The sequence below is a fragment of the Agelaius phoeniceus genome, chromosome 4 (assembly GCF_051311805.1).
Source record: "Agelaius phoeniceus isolate bAgePho1 chromosome 4, bAgePho1.hap1, whole genome shotgun sequence".
Taxonomy (NCBI): Eukaryota; Metazoa; Chordata; class Aves; order Passeriformes; family Icteridae; genus Agelaius; species Agelaius phoeniceus.
Window position 1 is genome coordinate 65,594,651 of NC_135268.1, and position 22,376 is coordinate 65,617,026.

Below are 22,376 nucleotides of genomic sequence, written 5' to 3' on the forward strand. Positions count from 1 at the left end.
TGGGACCCTGGTGGCATTCATTAAATCCCCAGCCTCCAACACTGCTTGAATTGCTCATCTCTGCTCCTCTCCAAAAACAGCTTTGGGGGACAATTTGCAGCTCCTGCAGATGGCTGTAGAAGTTTATGGAACTGGCTGATTTTTTAATGAAATAAATAATAAAAAAAATTAATAATAAAAAAATCAATTTTAGGGTCCAAGCACCTCCAGCTGGAAGTCCCCTTTCCAAATGATGGTGACAGTGGCTGAGCAGCACTTTGCTGCACACAATGCTCTCTGCTTTCAGATAGGAGAGGTGGGAGAAGACAAAAATGAAAGGAACACTGATGGCAAGTCTAACAAACTGTCTCTACAGACAGAGAGCCCTCAGAATGCCCAAAGCACTTCAAATATTTCTTAGGCAGAAGTGTCAGAAAATCAGTCTTTTGTGAGCGTTTCTCCTAATTAGCTCTTTGCAATTCATGAGGCCTGGTGTGGAGCAGGCAGCTCCTTCCCAGCGGAGCCCTGGCTGCTCCTGCAGCCCCGTGCTCAATTTGCTCAGCTAAGGGGAGTTAATGCTTCAATATGCAGCAGGCACTTTCCTAAATGTTGAAAGACTTAAACAAATTATAGCCATCCTATAATTTGACAGGTTAGGAAAGAAGCTTTTAAAGAGTCTTGTAAAACGAATGACTTAAACCTTCACCCCAGGCTATTTTTAAAATTCATTTTTCTGCACTCCAGCAAAAAGGAAGGCACAAATATATGCATGATCCATGTCTAAAATTTTGATTTTTGAATTAGTTAGAAATACACTTCAATCTTTGTGGCAACTAATAAATGATTTGGGGAAATGGTGTTGTAATACTGGTCACGGAAATAGCCACAGTTTCATACCCTTCCTCTGCTGAGCAAGGCTTGAAATTAGATTTGTGGAGGAATTTTTGGCAAAGGAAAGAAGAGACAGCACACCACCTCCTTGCAGCAGAGTTTCAATGACTAACTTTCATGCTCCTTTCCACTGCAATATACGTGCCTCTAATCACACTAATTATGAATTGCCCACTTGTGATGATGCATCAAGTCAAGATGCGCAAAAAGAGCTACACAGAAGTTTACATGAAAAAAATAATGCTGCTCTATCTATCCCATCCCATAAGGCACTAAGTGGGATAAACTACTGCTAGAGAAAGCAGAGGCCCTTCTCTTTCCCCCAAGAAGAATCCCATACTATGTATGAATACATTTGGTGTACTCTCTGTGAAAAAGTTCCCCCATAAGGAATTAGAATGTGTTTAAAATTGACACCTGCAAGTGCTCATATAGACATTAATCCCTTGACCTTTGTAACCTCTACATTAAATCAATATCATAACTTGTTGTTTTTCTGTTTAAGACTTTTAATGCTAATATCTTCTTCATGAAATATGAAGGAAGGAAGGAGGAAACAGGATTAGAAATAAGTAGTTCTCCATTCCCAATATATCTGCTTTTAAATACTTACCTAAAACCTCAAGGTAACAACTACTATGGAAAACAAAAATATACAAAGTCTGAATTTACAATCTGTAGGTAGCAGAATTACTAGGGGGAAGTGAGGCCTTCAGGCTTACATTGCTGGTGTAATCAAGGGCTTTACTGAGTGGAAGACGTGGCAACCAATCAAAATATTTTTGAAATGGTGTTTGAGCCCTCCATCTTGTTCCTAACAAACCCAGTACATATCACATCACCTCTGCCTTCATCCTGCACCACTGCCATGGCTGGGACCCCTCTCTGAGGGGACACCTCAGACTCTTGGACTGCATTTGGACACAGCACCAACAAATCTCCTTGACAGAGAAGGCAATGCTCTCCTCTGGTGCTGGAGGTTAGGTTTCTTTCCTTTTGTTCCTTTTTACTTAGAGAATTTTTTTCCTATAACTTCCTAGGAATCACTAACAACTGGGTACTTAAGAAAAACACAAAAAGTGGCCAAGCTCAGGAGAGGAGGGCATCTGGTTGTACTTCTCTTATCTGGAGTTTCTCTCTGAGGGGCAGAGACACGGTGAGGACTGGGCTGGTAAAAGATGAAGCTAGGGCAGCTGCAGGCTCTCTGTCTCAGCTTTAGAGGAGGAGGGTTAGAGCTGCTGCCCAGGAAGAAAATTCGCTGCTGCAGCTGCTGTGGGGTGAGCCTCCGTCCCTCTGCTCCTGAGAGAGGCCACTGAACTGGGACCTTACAAACACCCACCTTACTGACAGAGGGACCCGGCCCCACCTGCTCGGGTGCCCGGCTCCCTGAGCCCAGCTCTCCCTGCCCTGCTCTGGTCACTGCTGTTCTGCCCCTGCTGTCTCTCCAGCACTGCTCTGAGCTTTCCCTACCAGCTCAGGTTGCTGCTTCTGGGGCACCGAGATCGGCAGCCCCAGGGTTTGTGAAGCAAGGCCTCTCTTCTCTCCTCCATCCCCTCCCTGTGGGCGGAGCCGCCATTGCCGTGTGCTCCCCGCGCCACAGCGCCCCCTGCAGGCGCGGCGGAGTCACCGCCCCAGCCCTGCCCGCCGGGAGCCCGCAGCGCCCCTGCCGGCCGTGCCCGGAACTTAAGCGAAGGGGATGCGCCGCGGCCGAAGAGCCGGGACAGCGCTCCTGGCTCTGGCGGCTGTTAACGCCAGAGTTGTTGTTGTTTGTTTGCTTTATTTTACATACTAGTGAAGAAGTGCTATTCCTATTCTCATATCTTTACCTGAGAGCCCCTTAATTTCAAAATTATAATAATTAGGAGGGAGGGAGTTTACGTTTTCCATTCAAGGGAGGCTCCTGCCTCCCTTAGCAGACACCTGTCTTTCAAACCAAGACAGATTTTGGTGCCCACCATGAGGCACGAGGGCATCGAGAGAAAAAGGGTGAAAAAGGAATAACAGTTCTTGAGTAACCTAATTTTTTGTGTGCTGGATATAGAAATCTCATTGGGTGGTAGTAGTGGTGTGAGAGAAGCCCCAGACTAGATATTCCTGTTCCTTTTACCTTCCCAGAACTCTCAAAGAAAAACTGTAGGAGGATTTAGGATTCCAGAAAGAATATGAAGCAGCTCTAAAGCATCTCATTGTTCACAGGCCCTAAATCAACTCTAGAAACCACAATGAATTTGGTCTTTAGATGAAACACAGACAACCAAGCTGGATTTACATCATCAGGCAACACTGACAAAAAAGACAAACTAGTTGGAGGTAACACCATCCTCAGAAGCCCAAGGGCTCAACTGCATGCTCTTGACCTAGAGAATAGATTTTTACAGAACACATGAAATTAGCATTCACTGCTGTTGTCATCTTATTGCAAAGTTCCCATACCTTCTCAATGATTTCTCACGTGCATCTCCTCACAGCACTGACTCCTTTTTCTTCACAGCACAACCAACAAACTCCACTCTTCTGTAGCACTCATCTTCTTATTGGACACAGTTGTGGCCTATTAAGGGCAGGCCTGTTCCTAATCTTTGGTGATTAGTACAGCTGCAAGTCCTCAGGTGTGAGACTACCTTCTGCACCATCTTTTATTTTCTTACATTCTATCCCTCCACACACTGCCAGCAAGTGTAGATCAGACATAATGCAAGGACACATCTCTACAGTTAACAAAACTTCATAGATAGCATCATGTCACCTGCCAGCATAGCCCTTGACCTGTGTCACCATCCTAATCCAGGAAATGGAGGTTTGAGCTCTGCAACCATAATGCAGCTCTGGCCCTGCTAATCTGTTTCACCTGCCATACACCAACACTTACCCTTGGCATTTCCCCTTTGCCAACTGTCTGCTCACACACAAAAAGCTGCAAACACATCTGTACACTTTGCTCTGTAGTTCCAGTTTCTAGTGTGTGATGTTCCTGCCCTGGTCCCCAATCCATAGCCATGGTCTCCTCTGCAGCCCCCAGGATCATCCACCCAATCTCAGCCTTCACTTGACACTGCAAACATTACCCAGATCACATGTTCAGCCCAGCCACTGCACCATGGTTCATACCCAGCTCCTTAGACCAGGGCTGGTATGCCCTGGACCTGGTTTTCTGTCTGGTTTGTTTCATATCCACCCCTTCTGCTTTCCAAAACTGTGCTACAGGATCAAACCCCAAGTGAGAACAGCTTTCTGCTGTTGCTGCATGCTTCATCCACCCAAAGTGCCAAATCTGGCTGCAAATCAGAGAGCAGATCTGATGGATCCAATGTTCCACCAGAAGCAGATCAAGGGCTTAACTGAAGCAGCAAGGATTCTCCATAACAACAGTGTTCCTGTCCACACAGCCCTCTGTTTAAAACATCTGACAGCTGTTGAACAGCAGGTGACATTATTGCATGATGGAGGTTGTCACTTTAATCCTGACTTGTAAAAAAAAAAAGATCCATTATTACAGAATGTGGTGTAATAAAGCAAAGATAGTACAGCAGAAAGCAAAAAAATTATAAGCTTATTTTAGGATAAAAACAAAAGTGCAATTAAATAGCAAATTACTCATCAGCATTTGGAAAGGCAGCTACTCCATATGTGTACAATATAAAGAGTAAAAAAGAACAAAATACAATAAAAGCAACTAAGAGGGATAAGCCAAGACCTTCAGGAAACAGCATCTCTAGTTTCTTTGGAGAAAAAAAAATCAAGTGAGCTTTATTTTGAAACTACCCTGTAGTTCAAAGAGAACTGTAGTCCAGTTCTCTCCTCAGCATTCCTCCTCACCCTCTCTCCAGTGGCTGCTTCATCCAGCCAGCAATGGGACCCCCAGGGACACCCTCCCACCCTCCTCACTGCTCCCTCTGGCCCTGGCTGCCAGGCTCCCCCCACCCACAAAGCCACCTCTGCATTGCCCCATTGTCCCCATCCTGAGCAGGACTGGACGATCTTGTCCCCACATCCCTCCTGCCCCGGGTGGTGCCTTTCTCCTTTGCCCCACACAACCCACACTGATCCCAGCATCTGAAAGCCTTTGGCCTTCAGGATTATTTCCCCCCAAATCAATGACTTCAGCACAGTGAAAAGAAGCACTTGTGATTGATCAATCCAATCATTTTATTTTCACCTGTTAAGAGAACCCTCTGCCTACCAGCAGAGTTCAACATAGATGGGCAGACTTGAATACAATTAAATACAGGAAAAATTGAACTATATACAACAAGACAGACATCTACTTAATATAAAGATTTTTTTTTCATTTTCTATGAGTTCTTGCCAATGTGAAATATTGCTGGAACTGAAATATATCAGACGGTTTTTTCCCTTGAAGAAAAAAGCATGTAATGAATTTCCATTTTTTTCCCATGTACTGAGACATAATATCCTTTTTGAGATGCACAAAATCTGTGGCACTTCACAGGGTACACAAAAGCTAAAAACTCTTTGTTATAGTTTGATATCTAAATTTTGATTAGATCTATTTTATTGAGACACTAACTCTAAAGTGGTATTTACATGGAGGAAGTTGTGCAAAATCATTTAGGCCATGGCTAGTAGACTGTGAAAGATGCATGGTTAAGTGACTTGACTCACTCTCATCCTCAGTAGTAATCCCTTAAATCCTCTTCTGATCCTTCCTTTCACACAGCAGCCACCCCAGGAAAACCAGCCATAATTTATTCTTTCTTTGTTAAGCTACAGGGACAAAGTAGCTTCTGTGACCCTTGTGCGTCTCTACATTTTTAATGTTGGGCTGCTTCTCCTCATACAATTAATACTTTAAGCATCAACTCTCTGCTTTTTGGGACACAACTGCAGCCATCACTGTCACTGCAGTATCCTGAGACAGCTGTAGTCCTTGCTTGTTTATCTTACCCATGGGAGCACACAGGAACCACCTGTGTGTAACTTTGTAGGAGTCACCCTATTGCCACAGTACAGAAACTGCATATTCCTGCTAACAGCACTGAACCAAAGCCACTCCAAACCAGGGGGGTGAAGGTGCTGCATTTCTTCAGGCAGCCTTTATGTAACAAAACTTTCTATTTCTATATCCAGAAACATCCTAATTAAAAAAAAAAAAGTCTACTTTGGGTTGCAAGGCAGCTTGAGACAGCTAATTTAGAAGAGCTGCTTTAATTAAAGGTTTCTTACAGATAAGGACAGGTTAGCAAAGACACCTGTGATACCAACATTAACTAAACACACCCTTCAGTTGTGCTGCACCAGGGCACAAAATGGTTCTTATAATGGTTTCTATAAGCAACCAACTTCAGAGAAGTGGCCAGGTTTAATTCTGGAGGTTCTCATGGATGCACCTACCACAGCTGTGGATCACAAACCACTGATTTTAATTATTTTGTCCACATCAACCTGTTTGTATCAGCTCACCCTGGACTCCAGATCAGCTCGGACATTTAAGCTGTAAGTTTAAAAGAGACATTTAGAACTCAGTCCTGGGGAAAAAGTGACTGCATAAGAGTGCATAAACTGGTGTATTCCTGCCTTCTCAACTAGAGGAATTGTCTTTCCTAGCAGATATAGCTGACTTCTCTTTTAAAACTGCATTAAAAAAAACTGGACAACCCTCAGGGCAAAGGGAGATTAAACTTTTCTCTAACTGGCTGTCAACATTGCTACCAAACACTTTTTAAAGCCTCCACTCAAAAATGGCAGTACAGTAATTTAATTTTCAATGCTATTCACCAGGCTACAACCAGTCAGGTGTCAGTGTAACAACCAGTGAGAACAGCAAAGAGAACACACTGAACTTAAAGCATTACACTGGGAACAGCTGATACAGTAAGAAGATCTGTAGATAGTTTGGAATTCAGCATACAGATGAATTTGCTTCTTTGCTTTCATCACTAGGAAGCCTAGAAAGGACTGTATTATTGACAGTTATTAGGACAGTGTTACAGCACAAGTAAACCCAAGAGACCATTTCATCATGTGAGAAAATAAATTCAGTGTTGGGATTAAAATACAGGAATTCTTGGCAGCTGAAACAATCAAGGAATTATTTTCACATTGCACATGCTGCAATGTGTCTATGTACCTGGGATCTCATGGAGTTCATAAAAACATCTGCATGTTCAAGTCTGCTGCTCAAAACACTTGACTGCTGGTTAACAGCAGGTCACTTTATTGCATAACCCTTGTTGTCAATTTAAGACTGATTTATGAAAAAATCACCCTTCAGTACAGTACTCACTCTACTAGGGCAAAGATGATCTGCAAGAAAGCAAGAGTCATGAGCTTCTTACAGGATGAAAAAAAGCGTAATGAAATGGTGAATTGCTAATCTGTCTTCTGAAAGGAAACTACTCCAACATACCTGTATGTGAAGGTAGGAATAATTAACAGAGTAAGAAAAACCAAAATATTCACACTCCCTCATTAAAAAAAGTAGAAGGAAATGGATTAACTGCTTCCTTCCTGGTCTAGGTTGCTGATCTAGTTTAGACAGTCATTGATGTAGCATGATAACCAGGAACATAACAAGAAGCAACTTGGACCATAAAAAAGCTGTCTAGATACGTTCAAGTTGGTCTCCAAAAAAAAAACCAGTTTTATTTGGATTTGTGCACAACCTGCTGCTCTTTAAATCTTCAGAGCACTGAAAATATAACATTTCCCCCAAAATCCAGTTGAGTCTGTCCTGAGAAATAAAAGTACTCATATATAGATGGGATGATACTGTCTGTGAGTGAGTTTCTTCCTGCAAGTTGGGCAAGAGTTGGCATTCCTAAGGGAATCACGGAGGCACTGACTGCAGAAAACATGGCCACATTTTGTTGACACAATCAGTCGTCCACTTTGCACAATCTGGAAGAAAAGAAACCACAACAGGCATTAGAAGTAAAGAATTCAACTTGGCTGGTCTACTGCCATCACACAAACAGGACTCAGATGTCCCTTTACCCTTAGAATAGTAAGGAACTTGATGATCTTTCAGTGCCATCCTGCCAAGGGTTCCTCCCTCTACCCCCACCACCAAGAAGTGACTTAGCCTGACAAGGCAAGCTGTGTGCTTCAAGCCAGCTCTCTGTAACATCCCACAGCAGCCAAAGGAGCCCCCTCTGCCCCTCTCTCCCTCATACAGCATATAAAGGATGACAGCATGTGGGTCCTTACCTCTGAGTAGACATCCATGCAAATTGGACAGCTAACAGTACCAGATGGCCTAGTGGTACAGAGAACAGAAGAAGAAAACATGCATCCATTAATTTCACTGCACATCAAGGGTTACCCACACACAAAATGTCACGTCACCATCTGAGTGCACCATGGTCCATTTCTTTTCAAGATTCCCGTGTACCTTTAACTCCTCAGTTTGTGGCATGTAATAACAAGATTGGGTCTCTCTGTCCTGAAGGAAAGGCTTTCCCTAGGGGGAAGATGCACTAAGTCACCCTGGTCTAGCACAAGAACTCTTTGCTCTGTTCAGCACTAATCTCCAACAGGCCATCAGTGACAGCTCTGTAACAAAAGCACTGAGCTCTGCCTTGGAAATGAGTCATTCTAGAAAGGGAAGAGGCTGTCAGAAGTTCCAAAATCCCCTGCTCTAATTTAGCAGCAGCCCAGTAACATAGGCACTTCAAGAACTCCTCCTTACAAAATGTAGGTCAGGAACACAGTGACACAAGGAAATACTCAACCCCAAATTTCCAGTTCCAAGGTGGAAAGACTGACTCGGTGTCTGTTACTGAGCTGTGGTTACAGATGAGCCTCTGCTGCCTTCAGCCTCCAGGAGAGCAGTACTGCACACACACTCAGCAACAGGCACAGCCTGGCTGCCTAGGGAACACGGCCCAGCCCAAGGGCTGAATAACATTAGCTAACAGAAACAAAAAGAGCTTCCTGACACTTTTCTTTACAAACTAATCTCTAGTTTAAACCTTCAGAACTCTTTACCTAAACATTTGGCTTTCTTATGTCACTGCCCATGCTGAACCACAGCTTGTAATTTATAAATCAAACAGGCATAGAAAGCATGAGATGGTCTTTATCCTGTTATCTTCAATCCAAGCAGGAAGCACTACTAACATCCACCCCTAGTTTCACCTACAGAATTTAACTCCACTAATTCTCCCATTTTTACTCCTCAAAATCTTGAGGCACCAGCTATAACACTTCAGTAACAAATTCCAATTGATGATAATCTTGGAAGGATGAAGAGTACAACACTACAAATGGTGCTGGCAATCCCCAGCACCAGGAAGGACCCTTTTGTCAATGTTAAATGCTGCAGCACTGACTTCTTTCAGCCTTACCTACACAGATCAGGAAGGTGCAGTCATTAACAGAGGAAGCTGAAGGAACCAACTATTACTTTTTATATTATCCAATTAGTGGTATTTGTTCTCTGAAGTACTTAACAACCAAAATTTAAACATTTACAAGTCCATTGGCAAAACACATTATGGATTAGAATAACATAGGACTTTTTGGTGGCATATTTCTTACCTGGCACCCAAAAGCTACATATTCAAGTTCTCGCCTACACTGCCTTTCACTAATCCAAAAGGCTCAAAGCACATCAGCTTCATTTAACCCTTCTCCCCACAAAAAAACCCCAAAGCCTACTTTAAAATAAGTTTATACAACAATTCTTATGTCCTTCTGATGCCTTGGAGAGGCTACCTAGAAGAGAGGCTAGACAAAGTTCAAAGAATAAAGTGGGTATTTATTAAAAGGCCTTCAGAGGATACACCTTGGGCAGTACAAAGCCTCACAGAGGCCACACCCAAGATGGACAACAGTCACGAGTTTCTCAGGTGGATATAAGTTTGGTCTATTTGCATATCAGAAGTTAATTGTCCAATTATAGTTTCAGGTAATGAAGTCACATTCCCCCAGTTTGCTTCCCCCCACAATTAATTTTTGTTTACACTTTCCAGGGCCTGAGGCAAATGATGTGACCTTGGCTCACAGAAGGATTGTTTACTCTGACCAAAATGGGAAGAAATCTAACTAGCATTCTATACAGACTTCAGAATTATACACTAATGCAGTACAGAATCTGAAAAATATAAAAGCTAAAAACTTAAGGCATCATTTCAACTTGCCTAGTCACATAGACACCGGATTTCATTTCCTTAGATTAAGTCCTGCTGCAGTGTGTTAGGCTTTCTCTGCAGAACGGGGTCTTTACTGAGGCAAACAGCAAGATTCCCATCCCACATGCAAACATATCAGGGCTCCATGACATCCATAGGACAGAATAAGAATTGACCATAAGAGCATGATCTCCAGGATCCCCTTGCAAGTACACCTTGGGAAGCACAGTGGCTGCTTTGAGAAAGGCAGCAACTGGCACAGTACGTAAAAAAAGCAGGAACACGTAAGGGTTTTTACTGGAATTTGCCAGTCTCGTGATACCAAACCTCATGAACACCAACAGAAGTATTTTATATCTAATGTAACTACTGGAGCTTTGTAGGAAAAGGAAATGCAATACATTATGAGCTTTGGCCTGTGACTAATTCCCACTTCCTTGCCATACCCTACACTCATCTTTAAGGCTGTATACAAAGCTGTAGATCTGTTTTGGGCTGGTTTTTCATCCTCAAGTGAAAACAGTATCATTTGACTACTGTGCAACATGGGATGTCATACTCATTAAAAGAGGAAACTGAGAAAGTGAAGGCTTCAAAGGAAGTCAGGTGATGACAAATACAACTCAGTCCTGTCTGCCTCAAAAGAAGCACAACTCCATGTTTGGCAGCTCACGAGGTGTACATACTTTGAACTTGCAGTTTCCTCTTCCAGCGGTCCCAGTTCTCGAGCTGCTTTATCAGCCACGTACACGTCATTATCTCTGGTTTCATCTTCATCATCACTGCTCAGCACACAGCTGTCTGCCTGTCTCTGGCTTCTTAGTCTCAGATTTCTCCTCTGTCGTTGGTTCTCTGTAATTTAATTTTGTTAAGTTAGCTCTACTATTCTCTCTCTCCCTGGAACTATCCTTGAAATGCAAGTTTAGACCATATTCAGCTGGGTTAAAAGCAATCTTAAACTAGTTTCCAAATACTAAGGCTGAACATGTCCAGACATTGTGAATATTCTGCTACATACTGACACAAGTCATAGATCTCTTCACCCTACAAACAGCTAAAACTTAATCTTGAAAATCCTCAGTGTCACACATTCCATGTAATTACACTACCTGCGAATTAATCTCCCCTATAAAGGGAAGACACTTCTCCCAATCCTTACTGACAGAAACTGCTACAATCCTATGTTGAGGAACTGCAACAATTGCTGTGATCTGGAAGAGAGAGGACTGAACACAAGATTATCTCTGTAACTCCAGTATCCATGTAGAAATAATCAAGCTACTAAACGATAAGACAACACAAAAAGTCACAAAATTAAAACCACTTCCTTCCCAAGTGCTCAGCTACAACTTTTATTGCAGGCATTTTTCACTTACTCTTGCTTCATTCAGAGCACAGAACAGATTACATTCTAGATAAGCAGCTGACAACATACTAATGCATCTCCAATAATGTAATTAGAACTACATCTGAAAGATGTAAAAGATGAACTTCTTTAGACCTGTAACTATTTTAAGATCTAAAGTAGAAAAAAAAATTAATATTTCTCACTGGAAAACTTGAGGCATGTTAGACTAGTGCATACTATGAGCACAAATCACTTTCTTTAGTTCCTTTACTGCAATACAGGTTAAACAAAACTTCTGACTTTTTTTTCATTCACAACCAATATTCTAGTGCTAATTAAATTATTGTCAACTTGGGGCTTAAAGAAATTCTGTCTTTGGAAAATAAGTATTTAGAGCAGTTTTTGATATATTTTATTTCAGGTACTTTCTACAAGTTCTGATACTGATTATCAAACAGAGACTGGATTCATTCTCTAAGGCACTGGCCAGATGTTTTAGAAATGCCCTTGGCCTTTTGCAGTTTCAATAAATGCTGCTCAAATTAATTGAAAAAGGCAATAAAAAATAATAATTATTACATTCAGGAAAATTCCATTATCAATTTTAAAATGTCAACTCACCTTCAACAATCTTGCATCAATACACATGCGAAGGGAGAGAAAAGAAAATACAATTAGACTTTGTTGTGCACCCCTGGTCTTACATAGAAAGACCAGCTAGGCAGAACAGTTGCAACAAAACAAGCCAAGAATGATAGGCTATTACTCTTATTTTGATTAGGACTATTAAAAGCAGTATATGAAATGCTTCACTGTAAACAACTATGTGGATGCTGATGGTTCTGCTCCCACTGCTCCAATGGGGTGGCAATAGAAGCAACTTATGAACCACCTGAACGCCGTCCTCCCTGCTCCCCCATTTCAGTTCCATGGTTTAGAGTTTCAGGTGATTCTTTCCCTCTTTCTCCTCAAACAGGCCAGTTCAGCACTGATGTCCATACACACTTCATGTTACAGCAGCTGCTGAAGAAAAGAAACCCAACCCCCAGTCCACTATTGGTGGAACCTGCAGCAGGGTAAGTGCAAATTCTGTGGTTAAGTTTGAGACCCTTCCTTTGCAAAGGCTCAGGAATAACCCCAGCAAGAAATACTCCCAATTCTATTCCTGCTGCTCACTTCTGCTTGGCACAGCAGCAGTGGCAACCTAAAACTGAGGGGATAAACAACACTGCCAGCTGGATCAAAGACTATTCTAGCTTTAAAATGAGTAGAAAAAACCATTAAGGTGTTTTAAAGACTTCTGGGAGTATTAACCTGAACTTATTTTACTTACTCTTCTTTCCCTTGGCTTTTTCTTTAAATCATTGGACTATAGGGGTATTAGAAAAAATTCTTCACCAAGAGTTGTCAAGCACTGCAAGGGGCTGCCCAGGGCAGCCCAGTGGCATTGGCTTAAAATCACCCCTGGAGATATTTCCAAGACAGGCAGATGTGGTGCTTATGGGCATGGCTTGGTTGTGGACCTGCTGGTGCTGGGTGAATGGCTGGACTTGATAATCTTAGAGGTCCTTTCCAACCCAAACAATTCTATGATTCTACCTTTGATATATCTAGAAAAAATTCAACTATCAACTGCATCTCTATATTACATTACTTATGACTGATCTATATAAACTCCAGGTTCTGGAGCAAAAAGTTAGTTTATACTACCCTATCACTAACTGCAAGTACACCTCCATAGCAGCTTCTTTGTTCTCTGTAACACAGAACCTTCAGGCCTTGACAAACCAAATCTGAACTTAAAACTTACCCTTAAAGTCAGATTCTATCAGACAACACATGAGAAAACTAATTTGACTACAATATTTAGGTAAGTGTGCTATTCACTACTTACCACAATGGAATCATTGTGAGTTAGATCAACAACTACAGGATCAGAAGATTCACATGTGAGATCTACTACTTCTTCACCAGCTGAAAAACAAAGTTAGAATCAAGGTCAAAGATTGCAGAGGAGGAAAATTGCCTGCTACTGTGTAACAGCCTAAGATTCAACCATCTCCTGTCCATCTTCTCTTCAGGAATGAGTCCAACATTTCACTCAAGCTTTGCCCTCAGCAATCCACAGAGAGCTTTACCAGCCCTGTCTTCAGCAAACTGAAATGCAGAAGAGCAGCTAAGCTCCTCACACAGTTCTGTCAGATGACAACAGCAACAGACAATTCATCTGACAGGAGAATGCTTATCACACAGAAATATAACATGAATCATATAGGATATAATAGTACTGTGCTGTGCATGTTCCCTTGAGGGATTGGGCACAATTAATTATACAAAGTTTTCCTTATCATCTTCAAACTTGGGAGTTTGGAAATTTAGTTTGCCACTCTGTGTAGTGGCAGCTGCTGTAACTCCCATCTTATTTGAATAGACACGCAGATGTTTGAGCAGCTCTTGAGGACTTTTCCTGTGCAACTCATCTATCACTAGTGGCAAATGCATTGTAGCTCAGTAACACACCAAACCAGTTTTCAGTAGGCTTGTTATTCAGCCATGCTATAGTGTGTGACACTAGAAACTTCCTATAATCATATTTCCCTTCTTCTCCAGTAAACAGCCTAGAAATTGGCAAAAATACATGTTCAGCTGTACCCAAACCCTGCAGAAGCACTTTCTGTTCTTGCCACTTCAAAAGAAAGCTTACCACTTTCTTCAAGTTCTATAGGCTCTGCTTCTGAAGCCATTTCAGCAGTAGAAGCCACGAGCCTGCTTCTTTTTCGAGCTTGCCTAGAATTAACTGTTCCTCCACGGCGCTTCCGTTGAGTCTAAGAGAGAACAAAGACTTAGCATTTTCTGTGCAAGCAGTATTAACACAGCCCTCAATTTTGCAACACCAATGAAAGCACACAAAGGTACAGAAAACACTCCTGGAATGGCTGTAATAGTCATCAATAGGTGGTATGGGTTATTCTTACCTGAGTAGATTCCAGCAAGGATAAAAACATCAGCCCAGATCCAGATCTCTTACTAGCTGCCTCACCAAGAAAAAGCCTATCATGATGGTTTGCAAATAAGAAACTAGTTCACAGTTTACTGGGTTTTGCTGACATTGTAAGCATTTCTGTACTACTGCTAGCACCTACAGTGATTAAAAATCTGAATGTACATGAAGATTCAATATACTTATGCTCCTGTGTATTAGCTAGAAACTCTTAAAATAGTTTGTAGAAATACAATGGAAAACATGTTTCAATAATCAGGTTTGGACTGAGTAGCAAAATACTTACTGTGCTCATAGTGCTTCTTGATCTAAAACCACAGAAAAAGAGGTACAAACACCAAAAAAGTAATGGCAAGGAAGCTATAGCTATAATTTCCTTAGATTCCTTTAGGTAGCTCACTGATAAAAACTCCAGGTTTCTGAAGATTAGAGGATGATGTTCTTCCAAACCTATCAAAGAGAAGAGAGAAGGTTACCTGTCTGCAATGCTTGTGCCCTCCAATCCCCCCTGCTCCCAGATTCCCATTGCTGAGCCACCAGCTTCTGCCCAAAGCCACAGGGAAGTCCCCAAGTTCAGCATGTGAGCCTCAGACACCTGCAGCTGGGCCTGAAGCCTCAGTCATTCTCACCCGTGAACAAAGCACCTGGAAAAGTGAGTTTGACAGCAAACTAGAAGAATATTAACAAATCCCAATGACATTGAACTGAAAAGCAACTGAATGATACTCAAGGCAATGTCTGTGGGCAGGAATCAGTAGGAATTTTGTCAAACAGCCATCTTCAGAGAATCTAAACTCCAGATGAACAGCTTTCTTCTCCAACCCATCTCCAGATTCCAACAGCTGGGACCCAAACAGCTTGAGAGGAATTAAAAGCAAGTGAAGCAGACAAATTTCAGTTTCAAAATCCTCCCTGACATGCAGGAGAATTTGAGCTCCCTGTAGCTGCTCTGTTACCTGCACATGTGCACACCCAGCTACCTGCCAAGGGGGAGAGCTCAAAAGCACAAAGGCAGCTCTGAGTAAGTGACAGGTACTGAAGGTCCCATCCTGGAGCCTGCCAGTGGTACAGTTACCACCTGTCCAACAGACAGAGGGGCTGGGTGCAAGTGGACACGGTGGAAGGACCAGGAAAAGAACAACTCTGTGTCTTGAGGTGACTCTTGAGGTGCCTGTACACTCTGTATCCCCTGTGTCTGCTCTGCTCAGATATAGAGCAGAGTCCTGCAGCTTCAAATTAGAGCTGGGGGGGGGGGGGGGGGGGGAAGTAGTGGTATTATTGTGGTGCCTGTGTTCAAAACCAGAGAAAACCGTTTGGGTTTCTCCCAGCTCTCCGCTTTCTTTAGGGAGAGAGAGAGAGAGAAACAGACTGAGTTATTTCTTGTTATTTTTTTAGCTAGCCTCTTGCTCATTAACTGAGGCAGTAAGCTTTTCCTGGGACTGTGGCTTCTTCTTCTGGAACTGTTCAGCTTTTCTCCAGTCTGAAACACATCACCTGGGGGCCCCCACTGCTGAGCCACACCTACAGAAAGGACTCTGAATCTACCATCTCTTCAGAGCAGTGACAGGTTTTATTATTTAACATTATTCACTCCTTTTTTCATGCCTGCGAGCAATCTGATTGTTAAATAATCAGAGGTTTTTGCACTTTCTCCAAGGGAATTCCTTTTGAACCTGTGGGAACCTATGGGGGAGGGGTTGCTAAAACCAGCCTTCTATCAGAGGAGACGGCCTTTCAGGACGTTTCCTCCTAAATTTGTCCAAAACTGGGACACTATTTTAAACAAGAGCTGCTGAAGTGTCTCCAGAGCTGACTGATTTTTGCCACAAAGACCAGCACGCACTCTGTAGCCTACTCCCAGATGGGAAAACGTGAACACACAGTGGGATGGAACAGCACGGGTAGTCAATCCTAGCCTTCAATTAAAGGAAACCTGACTGATCTTTTTCCACTTCAACTTACTCCATTTCTTAAATCACTTTCTTAAGAGACCTGTTAACACTGAACTGTGACATTATTTAAACAAACACGCTTGAGAAAAATGCTTACACTCAATTTGAAGCTTATTATGAAGCCCAAAGATGTATTTATGTATAGTTGTAAGCAACACAATACACCACTCATCAATTTTCTCACATTTTCATTTTAAAACCAGCTCAAAAGCCAAAATGAAAGTCAATATGCCTTTTTTTTTGCCCCCAGTTGAACCACATATGCCAGACTCAATGCTTAGTGAATCCATGGGCATAATAGATCTCATTTTTTGAACTATTATGTGCAACACCCTCTCCCAGTTTTTTTTTAGAAATCTAAACTGATATGTTCAGCTTTCCTGGTAGATAAGAAATAGTCTGATGTTGCCACCTGGGATGTTGAATGTTGAAGACTCAGGCTACCAGAGAAGGCAGACTGACTTCAGTCTCTTGCTGCCTCAATGCAGGACTCACCTATGCAATCATCCATAACATTTGGTGTCCAGGTAATAAGAATTCTCTTTTAACACTTCATCCCACTGTTCTTAAGGTCTAAATTTCATTTCACTTGTTAAGGAAGAAAGCTTCTCTGTAAGCCTTACCAACATTCTTGGGAAAATACTGTTTTACTCCCTTGACTGAGTTTCTGGGATAGGAGACAAGAACTTTTTAAACCAGACCATGACTAATGCTACAATCATACAAAAACCCAACCAAAGAAAAACCAGAAAAACAGCGAGACTGTTCTGTGAGCACATTTTCTAGGTGCTATACAAGCTGCTAGTTCAATATGACCATTATTCATGGATTTGGAGGTTTTAGGAGACCAGGGGAAGAGAGAGGGGAAGGAGGAGACACAGCACAAGGGATGAGGGATAGAGGCAAGGGAGAGAACCATCCCTAAACCTTACATATCTACGCTTTCAAAATAATTGCTTCAGGACAAGTTACAAATTGCTTCATTGACCAGCTACAAATGAAATTAAAAATTCCTTAGGTAAACCAGTTTTCTGCACACAGCAAGAGGATGAACAAGAGTGAGCAACACATGAGGTATATTAACAAGTTAAGCCATTAGATAATTTTAAGTTTTATTTCATAAAGAAAGCCAAGACATGGTTTCCTCACTTCTCCTCAGATATTGAACTGGAAAATATACCTGGACATTAAAAAGCTGGGAAATGTTAGTTGGTGCACACACCTAAGAAATATAAAGAAATGAACTTCATATAGGCTTATTTTAAATTACAAGTTGTCAGAACTGGTTTTAAATAGACTCTTTCAGAAGAACAACATTGACATATCTGCACTGCTGAAAGACAGCAAAAATAAGCCTACTGTATTCATCAGGCAGCACGGGTCTGAACATAAAATACCCAGAAGGTTTCACAAGACCTGGTGCTTTTCAGACTTAATACTGAATACAACCCAGTGCAATGGTTTGTTAACCAAGTATATTTAGAAAGGTTAAAAATATTGCAGGGAACACCTGTGACGAATCCAAACAAAAGCTTGCACAGATTCTCTTTGGCTGTGAGTGGTTTAAATGCCAAAGAAGAGCTGTAACAGAAGAAAAAATGAAGCCAACCAACTTAAATTTTAAAGTTATGGTGAAAACGGAAGTAACACACAATAGAAGACCTGTTAAGACCATCCTATCCACTTGAAATATTCACTCATTCTGTATCCAGACACAAAACCCCAGATTATTTACAGGATTACTGTAATGTTCGTGAACATAGGATTACTGTAAAATGTCTCAGAGGATCTCGTGTCAACCCTCACTTGCAGTGGAGGACAGTGACAGAGCACACTTGCTATTTATTTAAATGGTTTACTTTTCAGAATCTTAGCATACTGACAATTGGGTTTCTTTATGATTAATGCAGAGAATGCCTATAAGGCACAGATGTTCCAGCTGCCAATGGCTCAATACCTCTTCAGAAGCTGCTTCTGAAGAATGAAGTTGAGAACAGACACAGGGAAGCTCACCACTGTAAAACTACCTCAAATCATCACAGGTAGGTTCATCACTATCAACATGGCTCATCTCAGGAGAGTGCTGTTTACTAAGAAAATCAAACTGCTGGAATTTATTAAGACTATGGAAGGAGTCCTACGATCCAGCAACATTTTTGTTTTTTAAGAACAAACCTTTTCTGGGGGCTATAGATTTCCACATGTTATTGGCTTACTTGGGAAACCTCAATAAGCATCAGGTGCCCAAACATTTTGAAAACAAAGCAGAGTTCACTTTCTTAAATACACCACAGATCAAGTTTAGTATTGTACAGGAACAGAGTATACACATTGCAACTTAAGAGATACACTCATCTGGAAAAATTCCTCAAAAATCTTCAAAACTTCAGGACCACTTAAATATTATAGTTTGTTACACAGGACTGGACAGCCCAAGTTAATGATAAAGCCTATAACACTCTTCTCTTCCAGCAGTCACTATGAAACCACCCAGCAGCAAGACTCCCGGGAGTTGTTAATACAAAGATCTACTGCAGCAACCTCCCCCCCCTCAATCCACAGACATCTCTCCCAACTTTAGCTGCAGTTATCTGTGAGACTTCTAGCAAGATGCATGCAGACATCAATCTGAAATTCTAAAATTACAGCTTTTTAAGAAGTAAAAAGACTTTTCTTTGTGTAAAAACCTAGCAGATCAGCTTAGCAAGCCAATAAATACTTTTAACTTGTACAGACTTTCTTCTGCTTCACTGCAGGACGGTACAATACCAGAAAAGGCCACTCCCCTTCCTGTCATCTGCAGAGTTCTGCACATGCAGTTCTTGTTCCTAAACAGTGTTGATCTCAGAACAAGGAACATTTCAAAGACTACAAGTACCACCTTTTCTCTGTACTTGAGAGAAAAGGTCAAGCTATTTAAACTAAGAATGTTTACATTAGGAGTGGTAACTACTGCTATTCATCATTTAAGTATCTTGATTTTTCCTCTAAAAAAAGTCAGCATTTTCACCGAGTTCAAGCTGAGTTAATCAAACATGTTTGAATTAGCACTCAAAAACAATTGATTCTTTAAAATACTGAAAACTTTTCTTGCACCACTCTCAAAACGAAGTCTTGGTCTCCCACGTGAACGGAGGTAAATTGTCTGAAGCACAAGATAGACATTTTCCCTGTCTCACTAACACAGACAAGACTTAAGTTCATATTTATCCTAAACATGACAAATTCACCGAAGTACCTACTTAAAGAAACCAATAATGTCAATCCAATCGTTGGGAATGTGCAAGGCACAGCTGACAAACACCATTACATGTTGAATTTGTCAAAATGGAATATCCAAATGATGCCTTACATTTTAGTTTTATATTTTTCAAATCCTGTACTGGATTAGTGTTTAACTCTGAAATTTCATATAGAGTGTTAGTAAGCTCTCATCACAATTTGGTCATACAAAACAATCCTTCCAGGCCTGAAAACCAAGGTCATCATCACAGCCTCAGGCCCAAAAAGTACAAACAAAAGTAAATTGGGGGCAAGTAAACTGGGGGAATATCACCTGAAGCTGTAATTGGACAATTAACCCCTGATATGCAAATAGACCAAACATGTATCTGTCCGAAATACTCTTGTCCATCTTGCTTGTAGCCTCTGTGAGGCTCTCGCACTGCCCCAGGTCTATCTGTTAAAAGCCTTTAACAAATACCCACTTTAGCTCGGTCTAGCTTCTGTTCTAGGTAGCCAGTCCAAGGCATCACCACGCTTTTAATGCTTCTCAGTTTTTGTACCCCTAACAACAGGAAACACTGTATCGAAGATGCATCTGCATAACGGCATTTTTGTCTTCAGAAGACACATATGCCAAGCACAAAGTGCTAGTCTCAATTTTTTTTTTTTTACCGTGGAGAACACTAATTTTTCACTCTTTTACACCTTCCTATCCTGTACTTCAAGTACTTTTAAAGATGCTTTCATTTTCTTGAACTTTAGTGAAAAAAGAAACTGAGTCTGTTACCCAAATTAGGTAAAACGGTCCCATACTAAGAGACCTTGGTGAGAGGCACCATAACAAGAGTAAAGATGAGAGCTAACCAGCGTATAAACAGAAACACACCAGTCTGCTTGCTTTAAGCAGGCAGTTACACCTACAGACAAATATGACATGTTCATGAATAACCTAAAAAACCCAAAACAGTTCCAAAAACAACCAAGAAATCCCTCAAACCCACCCACACAACAAAACAACACACTGAAACAACACACTGAACCTTTTCATCGGCCGTATGTCCTATTCCAGACACAGCAAAGAAAAATGGATACAGGCCAGAAGTAAAGCTCATTGCTCTTACTTGCACAAGTTTCTCCGAGAGACGCCACAACTCGCTTTCAATAATCCCAAAAACAGAATACAGGAAAAAAAAAATTAAAAAAAAATAGTTGAGTCTTTCCACATCCTGTAATGAAGTGCAGGTGCGGGCTGAGCAGGCGAGGAACATTCCCCGCACTCCTGCTGTCACACAAAATGGGAGGGCAGAGCGACAACTTCATGCAGCTCTATCCACCGAGCCCCGGCCGTTCCTCCGGAGAAGAGCAGACCCTTCCGGGGAGGCGGGGCAGGACAGCGATAGCCCGGCCGTGCCCGTGCCCGCACCTCGGCGCTGCGGCCGCCGCCGTTCCGGCCAGGGCAGGGCAGAAGCGGCGGGGCCGCCCCGCGAACCGGGCGGCGGCGGAGCCGGCCCCGGAGCACCCGGCCGGGCCGGGCTAGACCAGGCCGGGCTGGGCCAAGCAGGACAGACCCGCCACGCGGCTGCCGGCGGGGGCTGCGGGGGAGCCCCTCGGACAGGGCCGCACCCGGGGAACGGGCTCGGGCACCGTCCTCAGGCCGGAGCGGGGGCGGCGCCGGCCCAGCCCCGCGCACCGGCAGGAACAGCCGCATCTCCTCGGCTCCCCCCACTGCGACCGGGAACGGCCGCTCCCCTTTCCGCTTCCCCCTCCCTTCCCGTCCCCTCCCTCACCTGCCGCCCCGGACCGTCGGGCAAGCGGGAGGGACGGACCCAGCAGCGCCGCTCCCCCCCCGGCCGAGCCCCCGGCCCGCCGCACTCACCTCAGAGGCTGCCGGCAGCGGCCCAGGGCAGCGCCCGCCCTCGCTCGCTTACCATTGGCTGAACTGCGGCCCTGCGCTCGCGGAGTGGCAGACACGCACGTCAATCAGACGGCGGTTAGACGGGCGGCCCCACCTCCTCTGCTCTCGGATGCCGCGGGGCGTGCTGGGAGCTGTAGTTCCGCGCGGGCGTGGGGCCTAAGCGGGATTGTAGAGGCCCACTGAGTTCGCTCGCCACCCCTCGGGAAAGGTCTCCTGGTCCTCGGGTTCGTTCGGCCCTGACAGACCCTGAAAGGGCGGCCGAAGCCAGACCATGCTTTTGCTGTGTTCTCCGGAGCTGTTGTACCTGGAGGTGGAGTGTGTGTGAGCTTTGGGGTGGCGTTCCCTACCCCCCCCCCCCCTCCCCCCGCTTCAATCTCCCGTCCCTACCCCCGTGTTCTGGAAACGTTCCCCAGAATCTCAGAATCGTGGAATCAATTAGGTCAGAAAAGACCTTTGAGATATCAAATCCTACTGATGACTGAACACCACCATGTCAGCCCCAGTGTTATAAATTGCTCCTGCAGAAGGAGCACTTGATGGAGCTGTGTGGTGGTTACTGCCTCTTGTAACAAGCCAAACCAGCCCAATGCATTTCCTTCAGAAACATTGTGCAGCTTTTATACCAAGGGCGAAAACCAACTCCAGGCACACCACCAGGAGTTCCTCAGGACCCTCAAGAGGCCCCTCTGAGGCTCACTGGGCAAACCCAGGCAACTTCATATCTAACACGTCTCTGATTAAGATGTACACCACAATATAAAGAAGATTTTAAACTAATAGAGGGTATCCAAAGGAGGGTGACAAGGATGGTGAAGTGCCCTGAGGGGAAGGAGCAGCTGAGGGCACTTGGTCTGTTCAGCCTGGAGAAGAGGAGCCTGAGAAGACAGAGACCTTCTTGCAGCTACAAATTCCTCATGAGGGGAAGAAGAGGGACAGGGACTGATCTCTGCTCTGTGGTGAGTGATAGGCCCCA

General features: G+C 43.2%; 1 protein-coding gene across 3 annotated transcripts; it reads right to left on the minus strand.

Moving 5' to 3' along the window:
* Positions 1 to 4,992: 4,992 nt before the first annotated feature.
* RNF4 (ring finger protein 4) lies at positions 4,993 to 21,481 on the minus strand. 3 transcript variants are annotated; one of them, XM_077177794.1, is made up of 8 exons: positions 21,365 to 21,481; positions 14,598 to 14,761; positions 14,015 to 14,135; positions 13,205 to 13,284; positions 11,932 to 11,941; positions 10,649 to 10,814; positions 8,038 to 8,086; positions 4,993 to 7,728 (listed from the first exon to the last, which is right to left on the minus strand). In XM_077177794.1, exons 2-8 carry the CDS (start codon positions 14,604 to 14,606, stop codon positions 7,579 to 7,581), a joined length of 585 nt encoding a protein of 194 aa, XP_077033909.1. In that variant the 5' UTR covers positions 14,607 to 14,761; positions 21,365 to 21,481; the 3' UTR covers positions 4,993 to 7,578. The 3 variants fall into 3 exon arrangements, with proteins under 3 accessions (XP_077033909.1, XP_077033907.1, XP_077033908.1); XM_077177792.1 differs by having other exon boundaries at positions 21,276 to 21,385; XM_077177793.1 differs by lacking the exon at positions 21,365 to 21,481 and adding an exon at positions 20,610 to 20,815.
* Positions 21,482 to 22,376: the final 895 nt, after the last annotated feature.

Bases quoted from the DNA above. Each gene is read 5' to 3' on its own strand.
- RNF4 (XM_077177794.1), bottom strand. The intron at 13,285-14,014 runs GTAAGCTTTCTT...TTTGTTTTTCAG, and splicing joins TATAGAACTTGAAGAAAGTG to CTGGTGAAGAAGTAGTAGAT. The intron at 8,087-10,648 runs GTATGTACACCT...CTGTACCACTAG, and splicing joins GAGGAAACTGCAAGTTCAAA to GCCATCTGGTACTGTTAGCT.